This window comes from Dipodomys spectabilis, unplaced genomic scaffold (assembly GCF_019054845.1).
Source record: "Dipodomys spectabilis isolate Male_0828 unplaced genomic scaffold, ASM1905484v1 ptg000329l, whole genome shotgun sequence".
In the NCBI taxonomy this organism is placed as follows: Eukaryota; Metazoa; Chordata; class Mammalia; order Rodentia; family Heteromyidae; genus Dipodomys; species Dipodomys spectabilis.
This window is the reverse complement of record NW_024871006.1, coordinates 5,826,605-5,853,752: the sequence shown is the minus strand read 5'-3', so window position 1 is coordinate 5,853,752 and position 27,148 is coordinate 5,826,605. Positions and strand designations below refer to the sequence as shown.

At 61.8% G+C, this 27,148-nt stretch overlaps 1 protein-coding gene across 4 annotated transcripts in view; it reads right to left on the bottom strand.

Moving 5' to 3' along the window:
• The window catches only part of Septin9 (septin 9), a 139,176-nt gene that overhangs the window by 86,409 nt on the left and 25,619 nt on the right, over nt 1–27,148 (bottom strand). The window contains exon 1 of one of the 4 annotated variants that reach the window (XM_042702657.1): nt 505–603. The exons of the other annotated variants lie outside the window; for them this stretch is intronic. Coding sequence (XP_042558591.1) covers nt 505–559 — 55 coding nt within the window. The 5' untranslated portion in view covers nt 560–603. Of the gene's footprint in view, nt 1–504; nt 604–27,148 lie in introns of those variants that run through there. 4 annotated transcript variants of the gene reach the window in all.

Sequence of the window (27,148 nt, the reverse complement as noted above, 5' to 3'; positions counted from 1 at the left end):
TAGACGGGCGGTCGCCGCCGAGTCCTCGGGGCCCGGCGCAGGACGCTGGGGTCCGGCGGCCTCTCCCCACCGCGGCCCGGCGCGCAGCGGGGCCCAGCGGGGCCCAGCCCGGCCGCGGCGCCCTGGGGGCGGGGCGGGGAGAGCGGACGGACAGACGGACGGACGGACGGGCGGGGCCATTGTGTGCGCCTCGCTGGGGACCGGGGCCGCGCCCGGGCACGCGGTCCCGCGGAAGCCCCCGCGCACTCGGTGAGGGCGGACGCGGCCCCGCTCTCGGGCCCGGGGCGGGCGAGGCCCGCGTGGCCGGCCGGGGAGGGACGCGCTCCGCCCCGCGCGGGGCCCGGCGGAGGGCGCAGGCAGCGGCGGCGTCCGGGCCGCGAGCCCGGGGAGGCGGCGGCGGGCCCCGCGAACACCGATAACAACAAAAGGGAGGGAGGGGGCCGGCGGCGCGCGGGCCCGCGGAGGGCCCCGGCCCGGCCCGGCCGGCCCGCCGCCCGCACCCACCTTCGAAGTCCGAGATGATCCCGTCCAGCTGCGCGTTGACCGCGGGGTCAGACATGGTGGCGCGGGCGGCGGGGAGCGGCCGCGGCCGGGCCGGCCCTGCGCTGCCCACGGAGCGAGCTGGGAGCCCGAGCCCCTCGGCCCCAGGATCCGCTGAATGAATGGGGGAGGAAGGCGGGCGCCGGCCCGCCCCGCGCGGCCCCCGCCCCGCGCCCGCCTCCCGGGCGGATCAGGTTCCCGCACCCGCCGCCCGGCCTCCCCGACTCCCCCACTGGCTGCGCCGCCCGCCCGTCAAGGCCGGGGCCCGGGCGGGGCGGGGGGGCTGGGGCCGGCGCGCGGCCACCGAGGGGACCCGAGCCCCGGGCACACACGCGACCCGCGCGGCCCGGCCCGGCCGCCGCCCTCGCCCCTCCCCCGAGCCCGCCGCGGCCAGATGCGGGCGGATGTGGAGGCCGGGCCTCGGCGGGGCGGGCGCGGGACCGGGCCTCGGCGGAGGGGGGCTGGCGGGCCTCCCGCGGCCCGGCCCCGCGGGGGACTTGGGACCCCGGGCCGGACGGTGGACACGCCCACCGGGCCCCAGGCACCCCGGAGCCCCCTTTCTCATCCACCCGGAGACCATCCAGGACGGGCGGGCAGCGCGGACCCCTCCCGCTGCGAGCGCGGTCACCAGCGCACCCACCCCTCAAGGATCCCAGTGGGGCCGGGGTGAAGGGTGAGATGCTGGGGCCTGGCCGCCAGGCGGGCTCCAGGGTCTCCCCAGGAGAGGGCCCTCTGCTTACGGGCTTTTCAAGTTGCTGGAGTCCAGTGAGTCCTTCCTTTTTAAGAAACGCAGTCCTTCCTGCCCGCCCGCCCGCCCTCATGCTTTGGATAGTTTGAACTATTTTCAACCAAGCGAGTGTGTGGGCCTGGGGGTTGCAAAGCCACAGCCATTGCAGATGCCAGGGAGCTGCGGGGGGGGGGGAGGGGGGCTCCCTGGCATCCCCAGGTACCTGGCCCGTCCACCTGCCTACTCCTGAGCCCGCAGCCCAGAGCCCTGGGAAGACGCCGGCCTCTGGGACAGCCTCCAGCCCGGGCAGCCGCTCTCTGGCACTGTAAAGAGCACCTGGCGAGGGTGGGCACAGCCCTGCGATTGTCCCGCCCAGAGCGGGCAGGCGGGGTGTCCACCACAGATCAGCGGGGAGGGGGGGGGGTGTTGTTCTGTGCCCAGTGGAGACGCCCAGCCCAGGCAGGGTGCAGCCTCTCCGCAGTGCCCTCGTGGGACTACGGAGGACAATGGGGCAGGAGGGCGCCAGCTTCTCCAGCCAGAAAATGCCCCCTGCCGGAGCTGCTCAAGCCCGCCAACCCCCCTCCCGCCGTCCGCACCGCTGGCCACATTAGCAGGCCTGGGGACCTCCTGGATCTCCTGAGCCTCCTAGGGAAAGCCACCGCAGGCTTGGCCCGACTCCCAGCAGGAAGTTCACCCTTCTGTCTAACCAAGCTCTAATTGTACATCACCTCTCTCTCTCTCTCTCTCTCTCCCCCCCCCCACCCCGGAGGAATGAATGAGAAACAGCAGGGCATCTCCCTGTGTCACAGTGATGTCTACAAACCCCAGGTCCATCAGTCCACCACCACTAGGCCCTCTCCCTGTGAGCCCAAATCACCCCCCCCCACACCCCCCTCCCCGCAGCCAACCTCTCTCTGGACTGGGTCCTCACTGGGGGTCTGGGCTTATTCCTAAGGCCGGATGGTCACAGGATGGCCGGGGCCTCCCCAGCCCCTTCTCCTCAGAGCTCAGGCTGGACAGCCAGCCTTTGGCAGGAACACTAGGCAGGTGAGGAGCCGAAAGAGGAATCGGCCTTAAGTTTGGGCAGAGAAAGAGAACCGGAGGCCCCCGCTCTGTGGTAGAGCACGGGGAGAAGACCAGTCAGCAGTGGACCCAGCCAAAGAGCCAGGTGAGCCACGAGGGACAACTAAGGGACACTGGCACCACCACGAGACCCAGGGCGGGACCAGTGATGCCCCCATCAAGACAGTCCCGGCGGACCTCAGGATGCCCCCCGACTTGGGTGTAAGGGTCTTTGCAGCTGTGACTAGGTCAAGACTTGGAGGTGAGAGTCCTGGATTAGCGTGGGCCCCAATCTCAGCCCAGAAAAGACGGGACAGCGGTGAGGAGAAAAAGAGCCTGGCTCACCGGAAGCAGAGGCTGCGGCCGCCAGCCAGGGCAAGGGTGGCCCGGGGCAGAGGCAGGGAAGGCCCCTCCCTGGAGCCGGCGAGGGGTCACTCCACAGACACCGGCCAGATCTGTGGCCTCGGATCTGGGAGCGAGGCCAGGCCTGAGGTTTTCGGCCCGCCATCGTGGGGTGGTTGGTGACGCTGCCCCAGGAAATATGCAAAGCCAGGGTTCCAGCTGGACCAACTCCGTCAGAGGTCTGATCTCAAAGATATCTAGGAGGCCACTTGTCCAACATGGCTGACGTGGTCTGGCTGTCCCTGGAGAGGAGGCCAGGCTGCAAGCTGAATAGAGAAGCAGGGATGGGCAGGTAGGAAGGGGTGAAGGCAGCCTCGGCCAGGCCTCTGTGGGAAAGAAAAGGAGAGGCTGGACCAGAACCCATGGCACCAAGCCTGGGAAAGAGGGCAGAGGAGGGGCTGGGCGGGAACACAGCAGCACCCTGGCCCTGCATGGGAGGCCCAGGTTGGGGGGGGGGGAGGGGCGCCAGGAAGCCCAGCAGGCCACGAGGCAGCGCAGCTCAGCAATGGCCGGGCTGGGAACAGGGAGGAAGGACAGTGGCTCTCTGCCCGCCGGGCATGGCCGGGCCTTTGGTCGCTTCTCAAGCAGAGGACAGGGAGGGGCTCGTAGCAGGGCCTCCCTGGGTCGGTGGGCTGCTGGGCCTGCCGCAGCCCCTCACCAGCCCCCCCCACTACTGCTCACCTGTCACTCAAGCCAAACAGCCCCACCCATCACTCTTACATCCTGCCTCTCGCCCACCCAGCATGCGGCCCATCCACTGGTCTCTACCCCTGGCGTCCGCAGAGCTCCTTCTGTATTCTGGCTACCGTCTAACCACCAGCAACCCCGCGGTAAAAATAATACCAGCGCCAGATGGGGAGCGTTTGCATGTTCCCTTGGGGTGGACACTCCCAGTCTGAAATACTCTTTTCACATCACCAGTGGGCATGTTTGACCTGGAAGCTAAGCCAGCCTGCGCTCACCGTCGCCAATGCCACGCTCCTGTGAGCATGGCACAACCCGGAGCAGCCCTGCCAAAGCGAGCTGCCCCCCACGCGTGAGACCCCGAGGTCCACGCAGCGTGGGTGGGCGGGCACAAGCACCAGCTAAATATAGTCTGAAGGAAAGAAAAAACATCCCAGGAAGTGAGAAGGTGGTTTGGTTTTAAGTGTAACTAAGTGATATAACATGCACGTGTAGTATGCTATTTTGATTCTGTTCCCTTTTTTTTGACTGGACTGGGATTGGAACTCACGGCCTTGTGTCTGCCAGGCAGCTGCAGTAATACTATGGCACCTCTCCAGGCCCTTTTTTAATTTTTTTATCCTTCCTTCCTTTTTCTTTTTGTGCCAGTCCTGTGTGCTAGTTCCTAAACTTTTATGTGCAAGGCTTTTGTGCTCTTCCCCTTTGAGCCAACAGTTCCACTTGCAGCTTTTCTGGTGGTTAATTGGAGATAAGAGTCTCCTGAGAGCCAGGTGTTAGGGGCTCACACCTGTCATCCTGGCTACTCAGGAGGCTGCGATCTGAGGATCGCAGTTCAAAGCCAGCCCGGGCAGGAGAGACCGTGAGACTCCTATCTCCAATAAACCACCAGAAAAATCAGAAATGGTGCTGTGGCTCAAGTGGTAGAGCTCTTACCTTGAGCTGAAGAGCTCAGGGACAGTGCCCAGGCCCAGAGTTCAAGCCCCACAACTGACTGGGGAAAAAAAAAAGTCTGCTGGGCTCTCCTACCCAGGCTGACTTTGAGGTTTCTCACGCATGCCGACCGTGAGCGTCCCTTGTCCAGACTCTGCCTCCTTCCTTGGCCTCCTCCATCTACTCAGCCCATCAGCCTCCTTCCTGCTCTTTCCATTGCCTCCTGCCCCAGGACATTTGCATCAGCTCTTCCCTCTGCCTGGACAGCTCCCTGCCCCCTTCCCTGTGCCAGTACCTTGTTTATCATTAAGAACTGAACTATCAGAGTGCCCATCCCAGAGTCCCCCAGGGGCCCCGGGACACAGTGGCTTTCTCACCTGCAGGCACACAGCAAAGCCCCCCGCCCCACCCCCATTCTGTTTGGCCCTCTGCGATGACATAGCAGGATCTCCGGACTCACAATGGGGGAAGGGTCCGAAGGAGCTGGGTGGACCTGGGCCAGCCATGTCCTGCTCAGGCCGCGCCCGGCTGCGGTCACTGCTGTCAGAGCCCTGAGTCCCCTGCAGGCCTCAGCCTCCGAACCCCCCCACGGCCTGATGGTCCGCCCAGCCCGCCACCCCATCTGCCCTCTGGCATCAGCCTGCCACGCACGGCGGCCAGGGGTCCGCTTCAAAGGAGGCCTCTGCTCCCCGACCCTCCCAGGTACTCATGGGACATAGACAGCAAACCCTAACCACAGCGCCGGGCGCGTGGCTCCCAGGCCGGGGGTTTTCTAAACAAAGCATTTCTCTTCTGGATTCAGAGTTTGGAGTCACCAAGGAGGCTCCAAGCCCTGGAGTCTGTGACGGCTGTGCTCCCGCTCCAAGCCCCCCACCCCCGCCCTGTACCGGGCACTGCCGGGGTCCAAGCCTCACGCCTGGGTCCTGGGTTGGATGACAGCCATGGGCGCTTGGAAAATGCATAAGCCCCAGGGGACTCTGGGAAGGAGGGGGGCGCACAGAGGAGGGGGGGCAGGTGGAGAATGGACCCTCCCAGGGGCTCCTGGCTCAGGGGTCCGTGGGTATCACGTGTTCACAGCCATCCAATGAGCTTTGACTGCTGAGAACTCACGTCTGGAGGCCACTCTGGCCTCCGCTGTAACCCTCGAGCCTCCTCCCCTGGCTCACGCTCCCTCCTGGCACACCTCTTTCCCTCCATTCCCACAACCCGCCACCCGAGACAAGATGCAGCCATGGCCGGGGTGGAAGACCCCACCTAGCACCTCAACCAGCACTGGCACCGGAGATGGGAGGAGGAGTGGGGGAATGGCACCAGCACCCCACCACTGCCAGGGGCGGGGAGGCTGCCCCCCCCGGGCCGCAGAGATGGGCCAGCCTGGCACAGACCCAGCCTCGGCCCGCAGCCTGCCCGCCAGCTCTGCCAGCCTGGAGGCCGCAGTCACCCGCACGGCCAGGACAGAGACAGGCTGTTCCCAGGGCGCGCAGGGCGCTGGCCGCCCTGCCAGTCCCCCCAGCATGCCCCCGCTCTGGGGAGGCTGGGGCTGGGCACAGCTTGGCACTGCTGCAGTGTGGGGACCGGGGCTGAGTCACCAGCCTGCGGCCTCCACGTCAGCAGTGCGGGGACCAACAGGGAAGAAAGCACTTGTTCTGAAAGTACCACCATGGCCCAGGAGACATCACCCCCAGGGAGCTCCCCCCCAACCCCCGCCATGCCCAGCTGTGTTGGTGGCCACTGTGCTAGCTGTGGAGACTCAGCAGGTGGACAGCAAGGGGCTCAGGCGGGCACAGAGGCCAGGGAAATGGAGGACAGGAAGGACACACACACACACACTCTTGAACACTCCTGGTGAATGCCACCGTCTCTGGTTAGTGGGAATGGCTGAACTGGGACAGAGGCGGGGCGCGGCTCCGGGTTGCGCACCTGCCGAGCACGCACAAGAGCACGGCTTCCGTCACCAGTGATGCGCAGAGCCAGCCAGGAAGGACAGGACTGCAGTAAAGAGCGAGATGGGAGCCAGGAAGAGGAAGCGGGAGGCTGCCGCCCGTGGGGCTGGGCGTCCACTTTGCTCTGCGCAGCACGGTGGTGAGGGGGAGACACAGACTCTGGGGCCCTCAATGTCCGCGGTGGAGACCCTGGCGATCCCCAGTCAGGACTCCCAGGGCTGAGCAGTGCCCTGGAAGACGCTGGCTCTTGGCAGACGCCGTCCCGGGGCCCCAGCAACTGGGCCCGTGCTGCCCAAGGTGGCCTGCAGGGAAAGGTGGAGGTGGAGAACTTGTGGATACAGCTGGATTCAGGAGCTACGCTAGTCACTCAGCCAGGACCCTGGCTCACGCCTGTCATCCTACCTACTCAGGAGGCTGAGATCTGAGGATCGAAGTTCAAAGCCAGCCCGGGAAGGAAAGTCTGTGAGACTCTGATCTCCAATGAACCACCAGAAAACCAGATGTGGCGCTGTGGCTCAAGTGGCAGAGCATGTGCCTTGAGCTGAAGAGCTGAGGGACAGTGCCCAGGCCCTGAGTTCAAGCAAAGGAAGAAGCCAAGGGGAAGTCCACAGGAATGGAGAGGCCAGCGAGGAGCCTTCGCGCCATCTCCATGGAGGGGAGAGCGTTCCGACCACTCCTCAGGTCCTGGCCTGCTGCCTAGGGGAACGGAACGCTCCCGTGCCGCCTCCCTGGCCGTGTCTCCCCTGCCCCAAATGGGGCCGGAAGCAGCAGGCCGCCATCTTCCCTGGCTTGACGCGGGTGACCTCAGCCCCCGTGGGCCCGCTGCCAGCGCCCGGGGCCTCCTGCCCCGGCGTGAGTCACCGGCCGATGACTCGGCCCAGACAGGGCACTCGCCAGGCGCTGGCCAGCTCTGCCAGGCCATGTAAGATGAAGGACAAGCAAGAAGGGCGAAGGGCCCGGGACACAGGCTGGGGGACCTGCACAGCCCCTCGCGGGTCTCCACCGGGGACCCAAAACCCCAGGGGAGCCCCCGGCTGCTTCTCGGTTCCTGAGGACCCGGTGGCCCAGCGGGGACCTGTTGGGTCAGTCACGAAGGAGGCTGGTGCCCGCAGGGAGCTGAAGAGCCACCTCCTGTGACATGGGCCAGGAAGGACATAAGCAGGAGAGGCCAGGGCCTCGGGGGACCTGTGATCACCTCTGCCCTTGCGGGGTGGCCAGCAAGAGGCTCTGGTTTGCTTGCTTTTCATCAACAACAAGCATGCGTTGTGGGCATAGCTGCAGGGGCAGATGGAGCCCCAGCCTGGCCGGTGCCACGGAAAGATGGGACAAAACGACACGAAATGCACAGCTTCCCCGCCCCCCAGTGGAAGGACTGTGACTTCAGGGCTGCCCAACCCCCTCCCCGGGGACTCCGGTCCCCCTGACACCCACTCCAAGCTGATGGCGGGAAGGCCTTTCCAGCGCAGACCAGACCTGCCACCTCCCGCTCGTGGCCTCGGTGCCTGTCACCTGCTGAGCACAGCGCGTGGCCCTGGCGTCCCAGCCACGGTGACGCCCTCTCCCACTCCTCCCTGCCCTCAGCCCTGCCCTCCGCCTGGCAGAACCCATCTCCTCCTCCCTTCCTGGCTGTCTTCCTTCTTCAGGCCCTAGCTCCAGTATGGCTTCTTCCAGGAAGCCTTCCTCCTCCTCCTCTGGTCCTTCCCCAGTTCTCCCAGGCCCGGGTGGGGGCCCGTGTCCCCAGCCTCGGTCCCCCGGCCTGGGTCCCCTGCCGTACCACCCAAGTGGCAGCCCAGGGCCACCTGTGAGTGTGTGAACACTTGAGCTGAATGCAAAGAAAAACCACAAGAAGCTGGACAGGTTGGGTCCCAGCTGAAATCCCGGCCTCTCGGGAGGTAGAGACCAGGAGGAGAATGGCGCAAGGCATTTGAACAACAACAGCAAAAGTTCTCCAGGCTCCACATCAACCAATAAAAAGCCAGGCAGGGGGTGCAGGCCCGCCCTCTCCGCCGTGCGGGCGGCAGGGATAGGAGGACAGCGGCCCAGGCCGGCCCAGGCGCAAAGCCAGACTAGCAGAAATGTAACAAAGGCAGAAAGGACCAGAGATTTAGCTGAAGTGGTAGAGCCCTGAGTTCAAACCCCAGAACTGCCAAGAATGAAGGAAGGAAAGAAGGAAAGGAAAGCTGACGCAGACGGGTCACAATGTAACTGGGAATGAGACACCCGGCGCTGAGGCTCCTTGTTCCCCCCCCCCCCCCCGCCATGGGATGGAGAAGGGGGTGGGGGGGCGTGGTGCAGGACGGCTGCAGCAGGGAGGCAGCAGCTGTGAGCACCCCGCCCTGCCCAGGGCTGGTCCGGCGGCCAGCCCAGCCCCATGGGCCCCTCCACACCCCACTCTCCAGCTCTGGACCTTCCTCACCTTCAGGAACAGCATGGGAGCCCCCCCCCCCCCTAGGGACCAGCCCTTAACCTGCCCCACAGCCCTACAGGTTTTCCCAACCTCCCTGCTCACGGCTACACCCTCAGTGCTAAGCAGGAGGAGGGTCCTGCCGCTCAGACAATGACCCCAGACAAAGCAAGGCCCCCCAGAGCAGCCACGCACTGTCCAAGGCAGGCAGCAACCGCGTAGCAAAGTCACATTTGCACCAGCCGCTAGTGCCTGGCTTTGTTCTGATATCTGAAATGGAAAACGAAGGGTCCAGGGCTGGGCACCAGTGGCTCACGCCTGTCATCCTAGCTACTGAGAAGGCTGAGATCTGAGGATCATGGTTCAAAGCCAGCCTGGGCAGGAAAGGCCATGAGACTCTTAGCTCCAATTAGTCATCAGAAAACCACAAGAGGCACTGTGGCTCAATGTGGTAGAGCACTTGCCTTGAGCAAAAGAGTTCAGGGACAGCGTCCAGGTCCTGAGTTCAAACCCCACACCCGACAAAATTAAATAATGGTCTAGGCTTAATAGGGTGAATAGTGTGGCTCAATTGGTAAAATGCCTGCCTAGCAAATGTAAGGCCACAAGTTCAAATCCCAATACTGCACAAAACAAGCTAACGTGAGGCAGGGAGACCAGCAAGAATTGCTCAGGGAAGGCACAGACCTTGAGAGGCGGGGAGTGAGGGTCAGATGTGAGCGGGGCAGGCGTGTCCGGGCAGGGGTGCGATGCCCAGACTGGGCTCCGCATGGGTCCTGTGATGCAGACCTTGTGTGGCCACTGGCCAGGACCCAGGGCAGCTCCCTGCACCTCTCTAGGCTGCTCCCTGTCCAGGTGCACCCTGGGAACTATGCTTCCCAGACTAGGTCTCTTATCACAACTTTCTAGAGCAGCCAGCATGAACAGGAGCCTGGCGCGTGGCAGCATTCAGATCTAAAACACACAACACCACCATTGTATAGGTGTGAAATGCCTTACCAAGGGTTTGTTGGGTTTGTGGGTGGACAGTGGAGCCAGGATCAGAACTTGGGGGTTCCAAATGTCCCCACAGCGCTGTGGCTCCATCGCAGTACCCATCTCCCAGGACTGGGTGGAGAGTCGGCCGGAAGCTTTCAAAGTATGGAAATCGCTGCCTGCGAGCACAGAAGCCCCCAGGATGAGACGGCAAAGTCTTCAGACAGGCCCAGAAACTACAACTGAAGCCAGGCACCAGGGACGCATGCCTGTAATCCCAGCTGCTCAGGAGGCAGCCGCCTGAGGATCACAGGTAGGAAAGTTTGTGAGAGTCGTATCTCCAATTAGCCACTCAACAGCAACAACCGGAAGCAGAGCTATGGCTCAAGTGGCCAAATGCTAGCTAGCCGGGAGCAAAAAGCTCAGAGATGGAGCCCAGGCCTAAGATCAAGTTCAGGCCTGGCAAGGAAAAAAGGTCACAGAGGGAGGAAAGGAGGGAAAGATGGAGGACGGACAGAGCGCGGATAAAGCAGTGGTGGTTGGTGTTCCTGGTGGATCCTCATGACCTTCGGAACCGTAACGACGGGAATTACAATGGCTTCAACTCGGCTGTGTGTGTGAACGTGCTGGCGGTGAGGGAAGGGGGCACAGACAGCGGCTGTCGGCGCCGGAGCGGGCTGTGCCCACAGCGCGGCACCCACTGGGCAGACCGTGGAGGAGAGTTCTCGCTCTTCTCCAATCCTCGCACACCTACTGAGCATGCGCCCCCAGCACACCGTCCCTCCCGCTCGCCACTCCCCCCCCACACACCTGGCCTGGAAGACTCTCCCTCGAGCCCTGGCACAGTGCCCAGCCCATGTGGACAGTCGTGTCAGCCGTGCCCGGACCTGATGGGACCCGGCGACCCCCTGATGACGGATCAACGGCTCCTCAGCTACGCTCCGGGGCCTCCACGGATGTCCTGAGTCGGAAACACTGCGCACACCTCCGTAGCTTCCGCTGCGGCTCCTTCCCCGGTCCCCAGCTTGGCCCGCGTGGTGGGGCTGTGTCCACAAGGCCGCCAGGAGCCCACCGAGGGCTGAGGTGCTGTTGGCCCCCAGCCCAGCCGCCCCCCTGCACCTGAAGCCCCACCTAGAGAGCCAGCCTCGACCATGGAGAGAAAGGACAGGGAAACGGGGGGGGGGTGCTCCCCTGGGGCCCACTGCACCCCTGCTCCCCAGGCCCCTCCGTCTGTCACTGAATCCGCCCACACGCGCACTCTGAGGTCATTCCTCTCCAGCAGCGAGGGTCTGGGCCACCCCGGGTTCCACAGCACACGGCGGCACCCCGAGTCTCTCCCAGGTGTCTAAACACAGAGCTGGCACTGGAGGCTGAGGGGGTGTCCTTGCCTGCACCCCAGGGATGGACGGAGGAGCCCTGCACAGTGACAGGAGTGCCGTCCCTCACAGCACCAAGAGGCCACGATGCAGCCCGGCCTCCTCCATCTGGCCTCCTCAGGCCCAAGCAGGGGTCTCAGCTCCCCCCACCTCCACGGCGTGGCTGTCGGGCGGGGACGATGCCCTGGCCATGGAGCAAAGGTGAGCTGAGCTACTAGAACTTTTACAGCCGCCGCCGCCACCTCCTCCTCCTCTTTCATTGGTTGTGGGGCTTGAACTCTGGGTCTGGGCGCTGTCCCTCAGCTCTTCAGCTCAAGGCTAGCACTCTACCACTTGAGCCACAGCGCCACTTCCAGTTTTCTGGTGGTTAAGGGCTGGCTTTGAATCATGATCCTCAGATCACAGCCTCCTGAGTAGCTACAATGACGGCCATAAACCACCGGCGCCAGTAAGCTGCTTTTCTTCTGAAGGTGGAAACCCAGAACCCTGGGCGGGAGGGAACTTCCCCTGCTGAGCCTTGCTCAGGTGTGACTTCTGTCCTCCCGTGGAAGCCCTGGTGCGGGGCTGAGCAGGAGACGCAGCCCTGGGGCACAGACGCCCATGGGGGCCGCAGGCCCAGGCCCGTGCCGCAGTGGGGGAGGGGGCATCGCACGGAACCCCACCCAGGTCTTCGCACACGCGTGGCTGACAATCACCAGCACGCCTGTGCGGAGGGACCTGGCGCAGGGCTGGACGGCACTGGGCGCTGGAATCCCCAGCTGCTGCCGCTGCCCGCGGTGACACCGGCTGAGCAGGGAGGGGAGCCACAGGGACGGGGTCACGCCCCGCAGAGGGACACACCAGACCCAGGGCGGAAACGGCGGAAAGGGCGGCTCCATGGGGGCCGCGGGCACGCGCGCAGCCTCGGGAGTCCCTGCCAAGCCATGGGCTCAACGCTTTATGGAGTGGAGGGGCGCAGATCACCCCAATAACAGAGCCCCTCGGAATCTCCCTGGGACCTTCCCGGCCTGGGGCGGTCCTCGTGAGACACCATCTGCCGGGCACCGGCCCTCGGTGTCCCCAACAGGTGTGTGATACCACCGGGAGGGCAGGAACTAGCGGCGGGAGCCCCGGGCCCTCGGCTGGAGCATGTGTCACTCCCCTGACAGCTGCGGGGGGGGGGGGGGGGGGGGAGGGCAGTGCAGAGCAGCTCCACAGGCTGGGGGGCGGCAGACACCTGGCCAGTGACCCCCCAGAAAGTGTGGGTTCTCCCTCTAGCCAAGAGGGGGCTCCAAGCGGGGCCTTGAATAAACCCAGCTCCCGGGAGCTGAGCCAGACCAGAGGGTGAGGCTGCTAGAACCTTCCTCGGTGCCAGAGCTTCATGTGAGGGGGAAACTATACTGTGGAGTAAGAGCTACACATGCATGTGCGTGCACATGTGTGTGTGCACGTGTGGGTACATGTAAGGGAAGTCTCGCAGGCCTTGGGCGGATCTTTCCCCTCTAGACCTCAGCTTTCTGGTCTACAGAACGAAGACATTTTCCAATTCACAGTCATCATTGGTACTGGGAAGAGCTTAGAACTGCATCTGGCATGAGACAAAACCTTTAAGAATCATGTGCCAGTAGCTCACACCCGTCATCCTAGCTACTCAGGAGGATGACCTGAGGATCATGGTTCAAAGCCAGCCCGGGCAGGAAAGTCTGTGAGACTCTTATCTCCAATGAACCAGCCAAAAGCCAGAAGTGGGGATATGGCCCAAATGGTAGAGCACCAGCCTTGAGCAAAAAGGTTCAGGGGCAGTGCCAAGCCCCAGTCCGTGTACACACACACACACACACACACACACACACACACACACACACACACACAGAACTGTGAGCGCAGCTGGCCGGTGTGGCTGGCGCTCCGGGCTCCATTCTGCTGCAATCCCTTGGAGGGAGCAGCAGCAGCTGCCCAGGCTGTGGCAGGCGCCCAGGGCAGGGTGGGGGGGACTCAGCCCCGGACATCAGAGGCCACAGGTGCTTCTGTTGCTCTTTTTCTGCGTGTGCATGCGTGTGTAACACATGCCACACACGCATTCCACCATCTGCGCATGCTTTTCCCAAACCTTGGTGACCATGTTTCAACGCCACGCCTGGCCTCGGGCTGTGGGCTGGAATCAGGGGCAGCTTCCAGCGGCCCAAACCACAAGGGCAGAGGGCCGGGTGGGACGGAGCCCCTGTCATCCCTTTCCTGAAGGCCAGGTGTGCTGTGAGCGGCCCAAGCCCCCCTGCTCCCCTGTGGGCATCGGTCTCCAACACCCCTGGGGTAGGTGGGGATGGAGGCCCCTGCCCGAACCCCGAGGTTCACGCTCGCGTGACCCTTGCTCCGACCCTTTGGGTGTGGCCCACGTAGGGCTCTGTCCCCCGTCACGGGCTGAAAACCCCAGGAAAATCCTTGCCCGTGTAACCCATCCCCACTTTCTAGTACTTTCCTTCCAAGGAGCTGGTGCTGGGCTGGTTCTCCCTCCAAACGACAAATCCTCCAGCCACGTGGCCGCAGGGAGGGCGGCTCCCAGCTCCCAGGTCCTCCTCACTGGGGCTGCGCGGTGCTGGGCCCCGCCCATGCCCACGCCTTCCCACGGCCCCTCCCACGCCCCCGAGTCCTGGGGCTACCCTCCCTCTCTCTGGGCCCTCCCTTAGGACTGAGCCCTGTGAAGGGCATCCACAGGGGCACTGCACCCCTCCAAACCGCACACAGGGAACTCTGGGGGTGTGGTCAGGTTGTCCCGTTCCCACACGCCGCCCAAGGCCGCTGGACGCAGAGCTTGCTTACGACGCACCCCAATTGTACATGTCACTCCAACGAAGCTCATTCACTTTTTCCTTGCTTTTTGAGGGATCACTTGCCGTAATTATTATTGTTACTGTTATTTTCTGGTACTGGGGCTTGAACTAAGGCCCTGGGCCCTGGCCTTAGCTTTTTTGCTCAAGGCTAGCACTTTGAGCCACAGCACCACTTCCAGCATCTTATGAGTACTTAACCGGAGATAAGGGTCTCACAGACTTTCCTGCCTAGGCTGGCTTTGAACCGAGATCCTCAGATCTCAGCCTCCGGAGCAGCTAGGGTGACAGGCGTGAGCCACCAGAGTCCAGCAGGATGCAGGTTTTAAGTAACAGGTGTCCCCAGTCCACTTCGTGGCCAGTCCCGGGGCAGCCGGGAGGGTCAGCGGGCTGCCTATTGTCCCAGGCTCTTGGCTTGGAACCTTCTTGGCCTCCTGGTCTTGGCCTGCCAGGGGCTGAGGGGGGACCGCGCGGTCTCTGAGGTCAGCCTTCCCACTGTGACGGCTTGTGAGGAAGAGGGTGTGAACGGGAGCATGTCAGGTCCTGACCCTCAGCGACCCCAGGATGCACCTCACCCCCGCTCCCCCCTCCCCCAGCCAAAGACCAGAGCCACTCAGCCCGACCTCCGCTGCCCGGACACCAGGTGACACCTGCTCCTCCGATCCCACCGTCCCTGCGATCCCACCGACATGGCCTGCCCCATGCCCCTGCCCTGAATGACTCACCACACAAATGTGGCTCTGGGCCAAAGGTGGGGCTCACACTTTCCCAGAGCCGGTTTCCTGCCAGGCCTAGGTACAGCCCACAGGGGTGCTGGCCCCTGGCTGCATTGCCAGTGTGTGTGTGTGTGTGCGTCTGAGTGTGCGTGTGCACCCATGCACTAGCAGGCCTGGGTGCTCCCCAGAGCAGGGCAGGGACCTGCTGGTCAGGAAGACAGCTCCGTGCACCCACACACGCGCACGCACGGGCACGCTCTGCTCTGCGCCCCCCCCATCCCTTCCTCTCATCCCGTGGGGCCCCGGGCTTCGGGAAACAGGTCAGGACCGGGGATATTTGTTCCAGAGCTGTCCCAGAGCCCAGCTCACCTCCATCGGCCCTCGGAGCGTGGGAGGGAGGCGTGGGTCCCCACATCCTCTGTTCCCAGCCTGGCCTGCCCCACTTCCTCCCTCCTCCCCCTTCCACCCTGGTAATGCCGCTGCTGCTGACCCCAACTCTGCACGGGGTATGAATCATTTCCTCCACAGAGGGTGCATGGGCATGCACACTGTGCGCAAATGCGCACACACACAGGCTTCAAGCAACCAGCTTTCTCCTGGCTGGAGCACACACCAGGGCCACACAGAGCCGGGCGCCCGGCAGGGCCCCTCGTGGGTCTGGTCTCACTCCCCTCCCTCTTGGCAGCTGGGCCCACAGCCTGGGATGGGCAGGGGGAGCGGGGGCTTGGCCTGCCCAGGCTGTCCATGGTTACAGACTGTAGATGAGACAGACCTGCTACCAGGAAGGGGAAAAGGCAGCCGTGGCACCCAGGGGTGGCGGAACGAGCCCCTGCCAGCTGGGGGTCATGCGCTGGTCTAGCCGACCACCCACACCGCGGCCCTCAGGACCAGGACCTGAACCTCGCTGCCCTCTATGAAGGAGGCAAGTGAAGCCTGTGGGTCTGACATGGACCCAGCGCGTTCAGACAGGGAGATCGGGGCCGCTGGTCCCACCACCGGTCGCCAGCTCAGGAGCGTCAGGAAGCAGCTGCTGCTAGGCTGGTTCTCCCGGGGCTACAGGTGACTCTGGGGCAAATATGTCAAAAACAGCGGCCCCAGGGCCTAGCAGTGGCGAGAGGAGCGGAGCCAAGCACTGGGTTTCTGGGATTGAGGCCTTTCCCCAGAGGGCAGCCAAGGAGCAAACAAACCTGGGTAACAACTCCCTAGGCAGGCGGAGGACGGCGGCTCCGCGGGGATACTGCTTGAACGCCCTCTCATCGGAAGCCATGGAGACGAGCCACAGACACCCCACATCCTTTTTACTTTTGGTACAAGGATGGGTTTGAACTCAGAGCTGGAGCATTGTGCTTTAGTTTCTAGTCATTGGGTTTCTGGTTTTTTTTTTTTGCTTAAGGCTGGTGATCTACCCCTTGAGCCACAGCTCCACTTCTGGCTGTTTTGGTGCTTCATTGGAGAATAAAAGTCTCCTAACTTTCCTGTCCAACCTGGCTTTGCATCATGATCCTCTGATCTCCAACTCCTGAATGGCTACAACTACAGGCATGAGCCACCGGTGCCTGGCAAACCAATTATACATATGGCAAATCAATTATACACATATATATATATATATATATATATACACATATACACACATGCATGTAATATGTATACATACATAGTGTGAGCCAGTCTATTTTGTTCTTTAAGAAAAAACTTTTGGAGCTGGGAAGGTGGCTCAGTGGTAGAGCGCTTGCCTTGCATGCCTGAGGCCCTGGGTTCGATTCCTCAGCACCACCTAAGCAAAAAGAAAAAAGCCGGAAGTGGCGCTGTGGCTCAAGGGGTAGAGCGCTAGCCTTGAGCTGAAGAGCTGAGGGACAGCGCCCAGGCCCAGAGTTCAGGCCCCACGACTGGACCCAAAAAAGAAAAAAAGAAAAAAAAAGAAAAAACTTTGGTGTTAATTTTCTGTAAACGGTATGATTTTTTTCTTCGTTTTCTTTTTGGCCCAGACTGGACTTGCGCTCACATCTCCCTGCCTCAGCCTCCTGTGTCAGGGATTACTGCTGTGCACTACCACAGCTGCTAGGAAATGGCATTTTGCAGGATCCTGTTAAGTCCCATCAATGCGCACAGGAGCCCGTGGGGCTTTTCATGCGCGCACCGAGGGCTCCGGGTCTCCCCCAGCCCACCTGCCAGGCCCTAACCTTATCAAGCTGTAAATCACTTTAGAGCGCCAAGTTTTGACCTTATTTTTTTTTCTCAATTTCCACTTCCTTGATTTCTGTCCTGATCCCGTCACTTCCTTCCTTCCACCTCCGTGGGCGTCTCGGGCAGGAAACGGCAGCCGCACCGTCCTCTCAACAGCAACTGGGAACGCAGTGCGTTCTGGGTTTTCTTCTGCCCACTTGGGCCTCAGCCCAGAACAAACCGCGAGCCGGCCCAGAGCCACCCAAAGGGTCCAGTTGATCCGGGGGCCATGACTGAACCAATCAGGACTAAATAATATCTCCACAGAACCCCCAAAGGACAGCCCCGCCCAGCACCACAAAATACAAATGAAAAAGCCAGCCCAGGAAGGAAAAATCTGCGACTCTTATGACTCTTACTGCAACTTTAACCACCAAAAAGCCAGGAGTGGAGCTGTGGCTCAAGTGGTAGAACCCTGACCCTGAGCACACAAGCTACAGGCTACCTCCCAGGCCTGAGTTTAAGCCCCAGAACTGGCACACAACACACACATGCACACACGCACACACACATGCAAACACACACGTGTACATTAGAAATTTTGTCTGGGGTCAGCCTCAGATTTTGATCTTCATACTTCCAAATTAAAAAAAAAAGCACAAACCAATAGGAAGCGTGAGTGTCAGTGTGTGTCTGAAGTTATTTTTGCTTGTTTTGAGACAGAGTCACACTATATAACCCAGCTGGCCTTCAGCTCATAGTTTTTAGCTTCAGCCTCTCAAAGGCTGGGATTACAGACATGCACTACCATGCCCAGCTTCATTCAACTCATTTTCAACAAAAAGTGCCCAAATCAATCCAATGGAGAAAAGTCTTTCCAGTAAATGGACAGAGAGCCAGATACACCTAAAACAATGGTTAAAAGCCCAGTGCTGTGGCTTACTCCTGTCATCCTACCACTCGGGAGGCTGAGATCTGAGGATCATGGTTTGAAGCCAGCCAGGGCAGGAAAGTCTCTGTGAGTGAAAGACTTTTTTTTATTTTTGGGTCCGGTTGTGGGGCCTGAACTCTGGGCCTGGGCGCTGTCCCTCAGCTCTTCAGCTCAAGGCTAGCGCTCTACCACTTGAGCCACAGCGCCATTTCCGGCTTTTTTCTTTTTTTGCTTATGTGGTGCTGAGGAATGGAACCCAGGGCCTCAGCCATGCAAGGCAAGCGCTCTACCACTGAGCCACCTTCCCAGCCCTGAGTGAAAGCTCCAATAAACCACTCAGAGAAAGCCAGAAGTGGCACTGTGGCTTAAGTGCACTAGCCTTGAGCACAAAGAGGCTCAAGGACAGCATACAGGCCCTGAGTTCAAGCCCCAGGTCAGGCAAGACAAACAACAACAACACGAAATCCTGATCCTCTCACAACCTCATAAAAGCTGAGACCATACACTGACTAGAGGAAAATACGGAAAGTCTCTTTGCAGCTTGGTATAAGCAAAGGCTTCTTACAAAGAACACAAAGTGGTAGGTGCCGGTGGCTCACTCCTGTAATCCCAGCTACTCAGGAGGCTGAGAACTGAGGATCACGGTTCAAAGCCAGTCCAGACAGGAAAATTCGTGACATTCTTACCACACACACACACACACACACACACACACACACTCTCTGTAGCTGACAAAAGACCCCTGTCCAGCTAGAATTATCAAGGCGTCCAAGTTAGTTTAAAATGAGCAACAGATTTGAAAAGACACTTTGCAAAGAAGAAACCCAAGAATAGCCTGTAAGTCTGTGAACACGTACTCACTACGTAGCAATGCAGATCCGAGTGTCACATCCAGCTGCTACGCGCCCACAGAATGACTGAAAGCTGAGTGCTACAGTACCCAACGTTAGCAAGGCATACAGATACAGATGGGAGGAGGTCTGCACCACTGGAGGACTGCGGGGTACCCCCCCGGCCACTGTGAAGCTCAGCCTGTTCCTTATAGAACCGAAGCTGGACTTCCGGAGTCTCCCCAACTCTTCTGTCATTTACCCAGGAAAGATCAGCGTCCCAGTGCGAGGAAGTTCATCACGGCGCTTTATTCTTGGAGACTTGTGAGCAGGCAAGGAAATTGCAGGGCCTGGTGGCTCACGCCTGTAATCCCAGCCACTCAGGAGATGGATGGAAATCGGGGATCAAGGTTTAAAGTCAGCCCGGTGTGTGTATGTGTGGGGGGGGGGCAGTTAGAAAGACCACATCTCAATCAATAATATCCAAGTATGGTGACACAGCCCTGTAGTCCCAGCTAAGGGGGAGACAGAAGTAGGAGAATCTCAGTCCGGGCGAAAACATCTGAAAATAAGTAGCTAAGGGAAAAAAAAAAGCAACTGGGGGCCAGGGAGTGTGGCTTAAGAGGTAGAGAGCCTGCCTAGCAAGTGAAGGCCCTGAGTTCAAACCTCAGTGCCACCAAATACATATGCTTAGAGATGGCTGCCCACACCTAGCACCTGCGAATCTCAGGGCCCAGCCACCAGACGGCAGGCGGGAGTTTTTGTTTTTGTTTTTGGTCGGTCATGGGGCTTGAACTCTGGGCCTGGGCGCTGTCCCTCAGCTCTTCAGCTCAAGGCGAGCGCTCTACCACTTGAGCTACAGCACCACTTCCGGTTTTCTGGTGGTTTATTGGAGATAGGAGTCTCACGGTCTCTCCTGCCCGGGCTGGCTTTGAACCGCGATCCTCAGATCTCAGCCTCCTGAGTAGCTAGAATGACAGGCGTGAGCCACCAGCGCCCTGCTCGGCAGGCGGGAGTGAAACGCATCTGTCATCTCTGTCATACCTGAGAAGGTTTAAGTGGGGAGGCCCTGCCCTCTCTTCTCCCGAGCCTCCAGCTCCCACTGCCCCGATGGATCCCGGAGGCCGGCAGGCCGCCTGCGCCACGGAAGGAAGTTCCCTCTGCCCCTTCCTTTCTCTCCCACTTGCTTCCCCTCTCCCCATTTCCTTCTCTGCAGGGAGAGCCTCTGGCCTCAGTCAGGGAAGTCGCCAGGCCAGGCGGCGAGCTCTTGAAGGCCTGCACTGCCCCCTGCTGGACAGAGAGATCTCGGCACCCGCCCCTTCTGCTCTGGGGCATCGACACGCCCCCTTCGAGGGCACCGGGCGCCCCGCCGGTGATCGGGGTGCTGACGTGTGGGGGCTGCCCGTACTCACAGACAAGGAGAGCCCCAGCCCTTCCTCTCCTCCGGACGGGGCGCCGCCAGGCCCCGACACCGAAGATGCTTCCGATGCTCCTGAAGCTGACATTTGTTACGGGTGGACAGCCGCCGTGAGCAGCACAGCACGGGGGGAGGGGGGCCGGAGGCGAGGGCGGTGGCCGGAAGTGGCCACAGAAAGCGAGGCCGCCGCAAGGTGCGCTCCAGGGCAGCGCTCGGTGCCGCTCCCCAGGAGCCGGACTCTGCCCACCGCGTGGTCTGCAGGGACACAGCCCCCCCACTGAGTCAAGAGGCTCCTGAGCAGAAATGCAGCCTAGTTCAGCACACCAAGGCTGTGCAAAGGCCTGGCTGGGACCCGAAGGGCAAGCCCCGAAACTCAGGAGGCGACAGGGGGACCCCCCCCCAGCAGGCGTCGGGAGGCCCCTCCTTCCCGCACCAACTCCACCATGCGGGGTTCTCTGCTCCCGGACAGGCAGCAGGCTCAGAGCAGGCAGGGTAGACTCGCGGGGAGGTGGCCACCCCTCTGGGGACCCCCGGAAGTCCCTGGCCACGCCCCACCCTCTGGGCACGGTGGCAGGAGGAGGTCCCAGCCCCGAAGAAGAGGCACAGCAGGGGATTAGGACGGCGGTGTGATCGTGGGTAGAGGGGCCGACTCCCCAGAGACCAGCGCCCACCCCCCCCAGTCAGCGCCCAAGGCTGGGGAGACACGGGGAACCCCGTGGGCAGATGCAAAGCCCAGGTCCCAGACCCCAGCTCTGGCTCCGGACGGGGACCCGGCCAGGCACCGCGGTGACACTCCAGCAGACCCAGAGCCGGGTCCCTCCTCCTCTGCCCGTGCCCCCGGCTCTCCTCCCAGCTCCTGGCCACCGCCGCCGCCGCCGCCGCCGCCGGGCGCCCAGCCACGCGCACACACTGCAGCCAGGACCTGTGACGCCACAAGGGCTCGGTCCTGAAGGAGGAGGGCAGGCTGGCTGTGGCCGGGGCTGGCCGTGGCCGGGGCTGGCCGGGGCTGGGGCTGGCCGTGGCCGGGGCTGGCCGTAGCCGGGGCTGGCCGTGGCTGGGGCTGGCTGGGGCTGACGTCCACGTTAGCGTCCAGTGGCTTCCTTCTTCAACCACCCAGGTCTACCTAGCAATCAAAGCGCCTTCCCCTGCCCTGCGGGCAGGGCCTCCAGAGGCTGCTGCCGTCCTGCGGTTTCACCAGTCAGAGGTAAAGCCCAGCCTCCCTCATCTGGACTGTGGAAGGCTCTGCCCACTCACACCTTCCTTAGGCGATGACCTCAGGACCTTTGCACTTGCTTTTTCTATTTGCTTGCATACTTTCCCCCTGCAATCTGGGCTGGTCAGGCCTTTGTAGCCACTGAACTCAAACTCAACGTCATCTTCCCTCCAAGGAGGGCCACACACACCTAGCCACAGACACAACTCCATAGGAATCATACAAAGCCACTGACGCCCAGGGCAGACCTCAGCCCAGCGGCCTGGTACTGAGTCTTTCCTGCGTCTCGGTGTGGGCCAGGAGCCTGGGGTGCCGGCCCAGAGCAGGACCTCCATGGACGTTCAGCAACCCACTCGGGGTTGTTAGGCCTAACAATGCCAGCTGGGCTCCAAGCAGACACCAGGAGAGTGGCTATGTAGTTGCTGGCAGGGGCAGAGCTCATAAAGCGGGGAGCACTGGGCAAGGAGCTCCTGCCCACAACCAGCCCGCCGGGGGCCGGTCCAGTCCAGCGGAGCAGCCTTTCAGAGTCCATGGCGACGCCTCGGGGCCAGGGTCTCGCGTGACCCCGCGGCGGGCTGCCCTGCCGACGCCGCCTCTGCTCCACTTCCCTCTGTGGCTGGAGAAAACTGAGGGAGAGCCGGGCGCGGCGGCTCACGCCTGGGTCCCAGCCACCCAGGAGGCTGAGATCTGAGGACTGCGGTTCAAAGCCAGCCCAGGCAGGAAAAGTCCAGGAGTCTCATCTCCCATGAACCACCAGAAAGCCAGAAGTGGCGCTGTGGCTCAAGCGGTAGAGCGCTCGCCTTGAGCTGAAGAGCTGAGGGACAGCGCCCAGACCCCGAGTTCAAGCCCCACGACCGGCCAAAAAGAAAAAGAAAAAAGACCGCCGAGGGCGGTGGGTGGAGGGGTGTGGGGTGGAGGGGTGTGGGATGGAGGGGTGTGGGATGGAGGGGTGTGGGGTGGAGGGGTGTGGGGTGGAGGGGCGTCAGGTGCACATCCCACCAGCAGTCCATGTGGCTTTCCTGAGTTCGGAGCACAGCCCAAACAGAGACCACGGCTAGGAGGCGCCACCCCCCCCCCCCCCCCGCTCCGCCCATGCTGGGGACCCGGGGCCATCTCAGCCTCTGGAGCCTCTCCGGGTCGCCCAGACTCCCTGTAAGGGTAGGCTTTGGCCCAAGGTGGCCCCACAGCCGCCCCATCCCCCCTCCTACGGTAGAAGGGCGAGGGGGGGGGGCTGCAATCCAGGCCGAGAGGGCCAGTGCAGCTGGCCGGGCCGGAGGAGGACGGAAGGGCCCGGTGTGGACTGGGCCAGGACTCCCACTGGAGACGGGTGCCATTGACCGCTGAATGTGCCACGTGCTCGGAACGGCCCATGCGCACTGTGCATGCGGCCAGGTCTGTGTTCTGCACATTTTACCAGAGGGCTTAATTTTTTGTTTGGGGCTTTGCGGGTGTTTTAACTCAGGAGTCTCCCACTTGCTCACACTTGGTGCTCTACCCCCTTGGACCACACCTCCAGCCCAGCTTTTTGCTGGTTAATTGGAGATGGGGTCTTTAGGACTTTTCTGTTCAGGCTGGCTTCAAGTAGAGATCCTCTGCATCTCAGCCTCCTGAGTAGCAGCGTATTTGATATATTTAGTGAGGGTTATTATTTTCGGGGTCTAGCTTTCCACTGGTTATTTTGAAGATGGGGTCTTGTGAGTATTTCTGCTTCGGCCGGTCTTGAACTGATTCCCTCAGCAGCGAGCTAGGGCTGCGGGCATCAGCTACTGAGCCTCGCTACTTTATCACAGCTTTTTAAAAGAGTCCCAAGTCCAGGACAGAGCCTGGGGTACCCCAGGTTCCTCTAGTAGAGAACACCCCCAAACACCAGGGGCGCCCCCGTCCCCTACCGCACGGCTTAGGACAGCTTGTTAACACATAGGAATAGGACGCTACATTATTCTTAGGGGATCATACTCAGGAATAGATTCTTGTGTGTGTGTGTGTGTGTGCGAATCCTGGGACTTGAACTCAGGGCCTCAGCTCTGTTCCTGAGCTTGTTTGCTCAAGGCTGGTGCTCTACCATCTGTGCCACAGCTCCAGCTCTGGCATTTTGTGGTTATTTGATGATGAAGAGTCTCATGGGGTTTCCTTCCCTGGGCTGGGTTTGAACCACGATCCTCACGGCTCAGCCTCCCGAGGCCCGGACAGAAATAGATCGTTCAACTGAAAACTTCCCGGGCAGACCTGATGTGGGAAAGCATCATGCTGCCCGGGTGTCCCCAGGCCCACTGTGCCCCCAGCCGGGTCCCCGTCCCCTTTACCCCCCTCCCTTCTCCCGCCACACCCCTCCAGGTAGCTGAGCGGCCCACTGGGGCGGTGGGGGCCTGGGAAGGCTTAGGGTAGGGGGGAAGATGCCGGGTGGCGGGGGAGACAGCACGCACTGCCCCTGGGGCTCCATTGGAGCTGAACCCCTAACCTCTCACTAAGGCCAAACAATGCGTGGAAAGGCCAAGGGCCCACACTGGGCCAGTGGGGTGGGGGGGTCCCCCAAATCCTGCCTGCCTGGAGCTTGCAAAGGTGACCCTCACTGGAAGAAGGTCTTTGCTCTGATGAATGCTGAGAGGCGATCGCTCCGTGCGCTGGATCACAAGCGCTTCCTGAGCGGTGGCGGGACGTCAGGGGCAGTGGGAGGTCCCCGGGCCACACGGAGGAGACACCGGGGCGCGTGGCCATCAGCCACAGTGCAGAAATGACCACAGCCACCAGACGCCCGAGAGAGCTTGGGACAGGCCATCAGCCTGCCAGCACCCCGGCCCAGACAGCAGCTTCTAGAACACGAAGAGACAGCCAGGACAGGAAGGAGGGTGAGCAAACACCAGGCCAGCCAGGAGCCCAGGGACCAGGAAAGGCTGAATGGACAGTGACTGAGATTGGGGCGCGGGCGAGCTCTCCCATCGCGTGGCCGAGGCTGCCCCCCCACCCGGCCCCGGGGTGGAGCTGGACCCTGCTCTGAGCCTCACTGCATCACCCCAGTCTGGCTGGGTCCCACCCAGTGCCAAGGCAGCTGGGGGGGGTCCGGACCCCAGGGCCTGTGACAGAGCTCTGACTCTCCGTTCCCGTTCCTGGCGGTGCTCTGCCCACAGCCCCCGCCCTCCCCAGCCCAGCCCAGCCAGCAGCTGCTCCCAGTGGAAAGTTCCTTCTTGAAGATTCTCAGTCTGCTCACTCCGCTCTTGGAACAAGATAAAACTGCTTCATTCGTACAAAGCCACAAAGCCAGTCCTGAGTAACAACAACAACAAAGCCAGGCCCTTGGGCTAGAGGACAGGCCTCCGGGCCTCCCCGGCCTGCTCTGACTCACACCACCCTGCGGACAGGCCAGAGCGCCCCGGGGGCGGGGGGGGGGGGGGTTGGAGGGTGGACCCCAGAGGGCCAGAGAGGAACAGGGACCAGGAAGAAGACAAGAGAACTCAGTTCAAAGTTGTCCCTTCCCAAAGCTAGCCAACGCCTCCCCTCCTGCCACGCCCACTGGGCAGCGGGCCGGGCAGTGGGGCGGACAGCGGGCCGGGCCTCCCTCATTCACCAGCCCCTGCCCGCTGGGCAGGCCAGCCACACCCAGAGACTGGCGGAGGGGGCGCGTGGCCTGCCAGGCCTCCATCTGAGTCCCCAGCCTCCCACCCAACAGAACACGGGAGGGGCGGGGAGGGGGGCTGTACACGGAGGCACGGCAGGACTCAGGATCTCAGGCCACAGAAGGAGGGGGGAGGGGACACGGCGGGTGGGGGGTGGGGGAGGCGCAGGTACAGTCCGCTCACTCTGCAGATGAGGAAATGGAGGCTCAGGACACAGAGTGATCAGGCTGGGATCACCCAGTCTGCTAGGACAAGAGCTTCCCCCTGGGGCTGGGAGCTGAGTTACAATGAACCCCAATTAACGGAGCCCGGGGGAGGGACTCACCCAAGCTGCTGGGACTCTTCCCAGTACAGCTGGTTCATAACGGAGTTTTAGAGGAAATGTTCATAGGGAAGCACCAGTCACGCTGGTGTCCTGGTGCATGCCTCTAATCCCAGGACTTAAGAGGCCGAGGAAGGAGGCTCGGGAGTTTGAGGCCAGCCTGGGCTGTAAGGGGAGAATAACAAGGGTTGGAGGTGTGGCTCTAGTGGTGGGTAGAGATCGCCTCTGACACTGGAGGCCTGGCTTCCATTTGCAACGTGCAAAGAAGGGAGAAAGGGGGAGAGAGGGAGGGAAGAGGGAGGGAGGAAGAGAGCGAGGAAGACAGGAAGAGAGGGAGGGAGGGAGAGAGGGAGGGAGGGAGGGAGAGAGGGAGGGAGGGAGGGAGGGAGGGAGGGAGAGAGGGAGGGAGGGAGGGAGGGAGAGAGGGAGGGAGGGAGGGAGGGAGGAAGAGAGGGAGGAAGAGAGGGAGGGAGGGAGGGAGAGAGGGAGGGAGGGAGGGAGGAAGAGAGGGAGGGAGGGAGGGAGGGAGGGAGGGAGGAAGAGAGGGAGGGAGGGAGGGAGGGAGAGAGGGAGGGAGGGAGGAAGAGAGGGAGGGAGGGAGGGAGGGAGGGAGGGAGGGAGGGAGGGAGGGGTAGACTCAATCTTTCACCCTGCCCATCCTAAAACAAGGTCCCCACGTCTTCCCTTGCTGTGCTGTTCTCTCCAGTAAGGATGACAACCATCAGGTTGATCGCGATGGCCTGGAATTGGTGGTCCGCAAAGGCTGTTTTGTTTGGTATACGAAAAACTCATGGGCTGGGCGCTGGTGGCTCACGCCTGTCATCCTAGCTACTCAGGAGGCTGAGTTCTGCGGATCACAGTTCAAAGCCTGGGCAGGAAAGTGCGTGAGACTCTTATCTCCAATGAACCTCCAGAAAACCGGAAGCGGCTCTGTGACTCAAGTGGTAGAGCACTAGCGAAAGAGCTGAAGGACAGCACCCAGGCCCTGAGTTCAAGCCCCATGACTGACCAACCAACCAACCAACCAACAAAAGCTCATAGACTTGAATTCAAGTCCCAAGTCCGGGCTCCAACCCCGCAGGGAGCACCCCTCCCTGGGCGCCCTGCTGCCCACCCACCCTCCTTGAGACGGGCTGGAGTCCGGCCCAAGGCTGGGGCCCTAGCTGGCCTAAGTAAGCAAATGAAGGCCGGACCCCCGCTCCACAGAGATCTGGCCAGCCGGACCGCTGGTGGGCCTGGGAGGCGGTTCACGCCCAGGACAGCTCCCCTGGCGCTGTCCAGGGGCCGCTTCTCAGCACCCTCTTCCCTGAAGCCCCAGCAGACCTGACTTGGGGAACCCCAAGTGCCATCATCACACCCGGTGACTGGAGTCGCCTCTTGTCCTGTTACTGGGTAGCCTGTAGGGCCCATCCGCAGCGTGTGGGGGGTGCTTCTCAATGGACCCCCAGTTAGGCCGGGGATCCTAGGAGCCCACGCATGGCTCACGGGCATCACATTCCCCCAGTCCCCGCCCTGAGGACACCCAATCACAGCAATGACCAGCAGCGGGCGCGTGGTCTGGGACAGAGGAGTGGGGAAAGGGGTTTCTCACGCAGGTCGCTAGGGGGGGTGGGGGAGTCTTTCCTCTCCAGGGATCAGGGTCTGGATCAGCTCTGAGGGGGTTTCAGAATGAATGGGTGTACACGCATGCGCACACCGCTTTGCCTCCCCAGCGGCCCAACTCTATCATCAGCCGCCTAGGAATGCTAGGGCAGGGAGCAGCCGGCCGAGCACGCCTTAAAGACAGACAAAAACCCCACAGCACGGTGGACGCACGAGCCAGGCTACCCCCCCCCCAGCCCCAAGCCTGAGGCACAGGGTCCCCGCACCCACCCAAACCCAGCCTTTGAAGGGGGAGGGGGTCATCTTAACACCCCTGCGGTCGCAGAGGCAATGACAACTTTGCAAAATGACAGAGACACAGCCCAGGGCGCGGAGAGGCGAGTTTAAATAAAAGCCAGACTCTGGGGCTTCGTGTGTGCAGTCACATTCCATCCGACCCACTGACAACAGCCCAAAGGAGAAGAAATCTGTCTACAGAAAACTTTAAAAAAAA